We start from the raw sequence: 7,001 nt of genomic DNA, 5'->3' as shown, positions 1-7,001 counted from the left end.
TTTTTTCTCCACAGCTGCGGCACAATGTGGTGCCACACGCTCCAGCTGTTCATACTGTGTTTGTGCATGTGCACGAGCATGCACAAAACCATCACCGCTGTGTCGTGCACACCTGTCCGACCGTGTGTCCCTCCCGACAGCAGGTGGAATGTTTTGCGGTTCCCCATTTTGTTTTTTGTTTGCAGATTTTCTTCCAATTTCCGCTTCTTTTGCCCAACGTCGTGTTATGTGTGGTGCCCTTACAAGCTGCAAGTGGAAGGTCCCCAGATTTACTTTGCAATAAAAAATGACGCAAACATCCATTTGGGACAAACTTTTATTTTCACAAATCAGTCTGTAAATCATTTAAAAAGAGAAAGAGCTAAAGGTCAGAGGTCAACATTCCAGGACCGGCTCTGAATTTGAAATGACAACATCAGAATCAAGCAACACACTGAAGTACCAGCAAGATCACCCAGTACTTATTCACACATTCACCTTCTCACAGTTCTATAATCAAACAGTGCAGCATCCATGTCTGACTGAAAACAAACTCTTCACAGCAAGTGGCTCTACACGCCACAAACACAGCTAGCGTTTCTTGGTCTTGTCTCTTTTCTTTGATTCCTGGTACTCTTTAATCTTTCTGTGAAATATTCCTGCAGGAAAAGAACAAACAGTAAACAGATAGGCAGTCTGCAGGCAGTCAGCATTTATCTTAGTCCCCAGTAAACACATGTTCATCAGTAAACAGAGAGGCGGTCTGCAGGCAGTCAGCATTTATCTTAGTCCCCAGTAAACACACGTTCATCAGTAAACAGAGAGGCGGTCTGCAGACAGTCAGCATTTATTTAGTCAGCATTTAGGCACTGCGCTGCGGTGGTTTGAATCATATTTGTCTAATAGATTACAATTTGTTCATGTAAATGGGGAATCTTCTTCACAGACTAAAGTTAATTATGGAGTTCCACAAGGTTCTGTGCTAGGACCAATTTTATTCACTTTATACATGCTTCCCTTAGGCAGTATTATTAGACGGTATTGCTTAAATTTTCATTGTTACGCAGATGATACCCAGCTTTATCTATCCATGAAGCCAGAGGACACACACCAATTAGCTAAACTGCAGGATTGTCTTACAGACATAAAGACATGGATGACCTCTAATTTCCTGCTTTTAAACTCAGATAAAACTGAAGTTATTGTACTTGGCCCCACAAATCTTAGAAACATGGTGTCTAACCAGATCCTTACTGTGGATGGCATTACCCTGACCTCTAGTAATACTGTGAGAAATCTTGGAGTCATTTTTGATGTCATTCAAAGGGCATATTAAACAAATATGTAGGACTGCTTTTTTGCATTTACGCAATATCTCTAAAATCAGAAAGGTCTTGTCTCAGAGTGATGCTGAAAAACTAATTCATGCATTTATTTCCTCTAGGCTGGACTATTGTAATTCATTATTATCAGGTTGTCCTAAAAGTTCCCTAAAAAGCCTTCAGTTAATTCAAAATGCTGCAGCTAGAGTACTGACGGGGACTAGAAGGAGAGAGCATATCTCACCCATATTGGCCTCTCTTCATTGGCTTCCTGTTAATTCTAGAATAGAATTTAAAATTCTTCTTCTTACTTATAAGGTTTTGAATAATCAGGTCCCATCTTATCTTAGGGACCTCGTAGTACCATATCACCCCAATAGAGTGCTTCGCTCTCAGACTGCAGGCTTACTTGTAGTTCCTAGGGTTTGTAAGAGTAGAATGGGAGGCAGAGCCTTCAGCTTTCAGGCTCCTCTCCTGTGGAACCAGCTCCCAATTCAGATCAGGGAGACAGACACCCTCTCTACTTTTAAGATTAGGCTGAACCATCCCTTAGTTATGCTGCTATAGATGTAGACTGCTGGGGGGTTCCCATGATGCACTGTTTCTTTCTCTTTTTGCTCTGTATGCACCACTCTGCATTTAATCATTAGTGATCGATCTCTGCTCCCCTCCACAGCATGTCTTTTTCCTGGTTCTCTCCCTCAGCCCCAACCAGTCCCAGCAGAAGACTGCCCCTCCCTGAGCCTGGTTCTGCTGGAGGTTTCTTCCTGTTAAAAGGGAGTTTTTCCTTCCCACTGTAGCCAAGTGCTTGCTCACAGGGGGTCGTTTTGACCGTTGGGGTTTTACATAATTATTGTATGGCTTTGCCTTACAATATAAAGCGCCTTGGGGCAACTGTTTGTTGTGATTTGGCGCTATATAAATATATATATAAATTGATTGATTGATTGATTTATCTTAGTCCCCAGTAAACACACGTTCATCAGTAAACAGAGAGGCGGTCTGCAGACAGTCAGCATTTATCTTAGTCCCCAGTAGACACACGTTCATCAGTAAACAGAGAGGCGGTCTGCAGACAGTCGTCATTTATCTTAGTCCCCAGTAGACAAACGTTCATCAGTAAACAGAGAGGCGGTCTGCAGACAGTCGTCATTTATCTTAGTCCCCAGTAAACACACGTTCATCAGTAAACAGAGAGGCGGTCTGCAGACAGTCAGCATTTATCTTAGTCCCCAGTAAACATACGTTCATCAGTAAACAGAGAGGCAGTCTGCAGACAGTCAGCATTTATCTTAGTCCCCAGTAAACACGCGTTCATCACACATGTTCATCAGTAAACAGAGAGGCAGTCTGCACACAGTCAGCATTTATCTTAGTCCCCAGTAAACACACGTTCATCAGTAAACAGAGAGGCGGTCTGCAGACAGTCAGCATTTATCTCAGTCCCCAGTAAACACAAGTTAATCAGTAAACAGAGGCAGTCTGCAGACAGTCAGCGTTTTAGTCACCAATAAACACGTTCATCAGTAATCAAAGGCGGTCTGCAGACAGTCAGCGTTTATTTTGGTCCCCAGTAAACACCCGTTCATCACTAAACAGAGGCAGACTGCAGACAGTCAGCATTTATTTTAGTTGCCAGTAAACACACATTTGTCAGTAAACAAAGGTAGTCTGCAGACAGTCAGTGTTAATCTTAGTTGCCAGTAAACACATGTTCATCAGTAAACAGAGGCAGTCTGCAGACAGTCAGTGTTAATCTTAGTTGCCAGTAAACACATGTTCATCAGTAAACAGAGGCAGTCTGCAGACAGTCAGCATTTATTTCAGTCGCCAGTAAACACACATTTGTCAGTAAACAAAGGCAGTCTGCAGACAGTCAGTGTTAATCTTAGTCGCCAGTAAACACATGTTCAACAGTAAACAGAGGAAGTCTGCAGTCAGTGTTGATTTTAGTCGCCAGTAAACACACATTCATCAGCAAACACTGGCAGTCTGCAGACACTCAGCATTTATTTTAGTCATCAGTAAACACACGTTCATCAGTAAACAGAGCCAGACTGCAGAATGTCAGTGTTAATTTTAGTTGCCAGTAAACAACGGTTCAACAGTAAACAAAGGCAGTCTGCAGACAGCGTTTATCTTAGTCCCCTGTAAACACACATTCATCAGCAAACAGAGGCATTCTGCAGACAGTCAGCCTTTATTTTAGTCACCAGTAAACACCCATTCATCAGTAAACAAAGTCAGTCTGCAGGCATTCAGCGTTTATCTTCGTTGCCAGTAAATACGTTCATCAGTAAACACAGGCAGTCTGCAGACAGTCACCATTTATTTTAATTGCCAGTAAACACATATTCATCAGTAAACCCCTAAAAAAATATCGGAAGTTACAGCTAAAAGCTAAACCGTTAACTTTTAGTATTGACTCTAGTGCACTGGCAGGTACTGACACAACGTGCCAGTGCTTGTCTCAGATCAGCCTTCTCTCAGCAAAAGAGACCTGATGATCAGAAATAAAGGAAGGGCAGCAAAAAACAACAACTTTTTTTCACAGCCATACAGACTTGCAGAGGTATCACAGGAGTCATGCACAGCAACACACTTTTGACTTATGGTTAAAATTTTAAACAAATTCCAAGTTATTGAAAATATCAGCTATATGATTTCGTTTTAAAGTAATGTACTAATTTTAAAAGTTTTAGCGTTTTACAGACACACATGCTGAAAAGCATTATGGGAAAATTCACACTGCCACTGGTATTCACACTGCCATCTACTGGATGGCAGTGTTCATGGCAGTGTGACATGTGACGTGACTTAAAGTGCTGAATGACAAACAGAATTTTCAGTTTTCAAATTGCCTTTTTTAGAAATGAAAAAAAAAAGACATTCACAAATACATTTGTTTGTAAAAACCAACACACGTTACAGTAACGTGTGTGTTGTTGCGTTTTTCTTTTTCTTTTTTTTTTACATATACCGACCAACCACTGAGGACAGGAAACTAATTTTCAAATGCTTTTCAGTTTACCTGTCTATCAAACGCTAAAACCTTCAAAATTAGTATATTACTTTAAAACTAAAACATATAGCTAATATTTTCACTTTGTAAAATGACAGAGGTGACGTTAATTTCAATAACTTGTCTGGAATAAGCGGTCTAATAGTTATCGGAACTAAATTTAGCAGAAGTTAATTGGTCCACTGATGGTTTTCAAAGTTAGCTGAAAAGCTAATCAGCTAACAACAAAGGTAGTGTCGCTAATTAGTTAGTGGAACTGTGCCCACCACTGGACACAAGAAACAGGAGTGGACCGGAACAGAAGCAGCACATACAGCAGACATGGAACGGTACAAAGACAACAGTCGGGGCCTCGCCGTAGCAGCCAACCAGTCCTGTTGTACGACAACTGCCTTAACAGTCAATTTATACAAGAGCTCTCATATGATGCAATGAAACATGTGGAAAGAGTGCACTGATAAAATGGAAAGGGAAAAAGATTCACGCTGTGGCGTAATATGGTGTTCAACGTCATAAATAAAACTTATACAATGTCATAAAAATAGAACACTTGCTGCATTCAAGATCACTCGGAAATAAAGTTGGAAACTTCTGAGAACTGTGCTCACTTGATACATGCAGAAAACAATATGGATCCATGTGTGACATACTGCAGCTTTGATTCCTTTACAAGGAAGGCATAAATAAGTTTTCTGGAGGGATTTTTGTTTGTAAACCTCTGACATTCTAAAAATACTGTCCTTTTTTTGCACTACTAATATAAAATACGCTAAATTTTTGTCTTGTGTAAAACATTTGTCTTGTGTATAGCTTACAATGCTCTGTTGCACCACATCAGACAAAATTGTGTTGACATTGATGTTTACTGTGAGGCAAATAAGTATTTAATCCACTGCCAATTTTGCAAGTTTTCCCATCTACAAAGAATGGAAAGACCTGTAACTTTTATCGTAGGTACACTTCAACTGTGGGAGGCAGAATCTAGAAAGAAGAAAAATATCAGAAAATCACCTTGTATGATTTTTAAATCATTAATTTGCTTTTTTTTTTTTTTTTACATGAAATAAGTATTTGATCACCTACCAACCAGCAAGAATTCTGGCTCACAGAGACCTGTTTTTTTTCTTTAAGAAGCCCTCTTATTCTGCACTCTTTACCTGTATTAACTGTTTGGAGGATGAGAACAACCCCAAGAAAACCATCCCAACCGTGAAGCATGGGGATGGAAACATCATACTCTGGGGGCGCTCTTCTGCAAAGGGGACAGGACGACTGCACCGTATTGAAGGGAGGATGGATGGGGTCATGTATCGCAAGATTTTAGCAAACAACCTCCTTCCCTCAGTAAGAGCATTGAAGATGGGTCTTGGCTGGGTCTTCCAGCATGACAATGACCCCAAACACACAGCCAGGGCAACTAAGGAGGGGCTCCGTAAGAAGCATTACAAGGTCCTGGAGTGGCCTGGCCAGTCTCCAGACCTGAACTCAATAGAAAATCTTTGGAGGGAGCTGAAACTCCAAACCTGAAAGATTTGGAGAAGATCTTTAACCAAAATCCCTGCTGCAGTGTGCAAACTTGATCAAGAACTACAGGAAAAGTCTGACCTCTGGAACTGCAAACAAAGGTTTCTGTACCAAATATTAAGGTCTGTCTTTTTATTGTGATAACCCAACAGCAGAGTAACGATGGTTCTATAAGGAGGTGCATGTGGCAAAGCACAGCACCACAGTGAGGTCCTAACCCTGACCCACAGTCAGAGGACAGCATCTGTTGAGCTGTAATAGTACATCCCTGTGCTGTTCTCATTATTTTATTGACTCTCATGCAGCGGAACCTTTATCAGTGTTCAAATATACGCAGACCTTAGTTCACTTTCAGGGACACGAGTAATGTGCATTTTTGTTCTGCTGGTGGAATCATGGCTGCACCCTTCTGTATGGAACACCTCCTCAAATCAAATGAGCCGCTGATATTTGAGCGGCCACAATCACTGCAATTTACTCTCAGATTATAACAAAGCACATACACAGAACAAGGCTACACGATGGAGTGGGGGGGATGTGGACATCAGTCACATTAGTTTTGGGGCGGGGGGCGGCGCACTCACCTTGCTGCAGCTGCTGCTGCTCCACCTCCTGGATAAAGAGATCAAACATCTGAGTCTGAATGAACTTCTTGACAAAGTGGCGTGTGGTTTTGGACTCGATGCCCTTGTAGAAACGTCTCTTCTCAAACACTCCTGACTCTCCAGTATGCGGGTATTTTACATACGATGCATAATGGCCAACAGTTTTCACAAAGAACAGGAGGAAAGCTTCTGAAACCACCCGATTCAGCTCCTCCACGGCTGTCAAACAGACCATGTTAATACCAAGCAACGACAAAACAAACACGTGTCAAAGCTCCATAACTGTTTGAATTAGACTTTACTTACATGAAGTTTCTTTTCTCTCTTTTAGCAAATCCAGGATTTCATTTTGGAGCTTTGGCGGCAGAATTGAGCTCTCATCACCAATCTGTAAAAGAATTATTTTAGCATTGCGTTATTTTTAATAATTACAAAAACAGGACCAGATGTGCAGGAGCTCGTCCTTCCCCAGGACGGACCACCTTGTTTGTGTCTATCACTCTAGCAAGAGTCACAGAAGCCTCATCCCATCAACAACACACAGTTTAA

General features: G+C 41.4%; 1 protein-coding gene across 6 annotated transcripts in view; it reads right to left on the bottom strand.

The window, feature by feature from the left end:
• Positions 1-300: 300 nt before the first annotated feature.
• Positions 301-7,001, bottom strand: part of dennd2da (DENN/MADD domain containing 2Da) — a 248,382-nt gene continuing 241,681 nt past the window's right edge. For all 6 annotated transcript variants that reach the window (XM_034171659.1, XM_034171660.1, XM_034171658.1 and 3 more), the window contains 3 exons: positions 6,759-6,840; positions 6,432-6,671; positions 301-638 (listed from right to left, as the gene is read on the bottom strand). In XM_034171659.1, coding sequence (XP_034027550.1) covers positions 571-638; positions 6,432-6,671; positions 6,759-6,840 — 390 coding nt within the window. In that variant the 3' untranslated portion in view covers positions 301-570. The remainder of the gene's footprint in view (positions 639-6,431; positions 6,672-6,758; positions 6,841-7,001) is intronic.

Source organism: Thalassophryne amazonica, chromosome 6, assembly GCF_902500255.1.
Source record: "Thalassophryne amazonica chromosome 6, fThaAma1.1, whole genome shotgun sequence".
Classification (NCBI taxonomy): Eukaryota; Metazoa; Chordata; class Actinopteri; order Batrachoidiformes; family Batrachoididae; genus Thalassophryne; species Thalassophryne amazonica.
The sequence above is the reverse complement of the archived record's forward strand: the minus strand, read 5'-3'. Positions and strand labels throughout refer to the sequence as shown.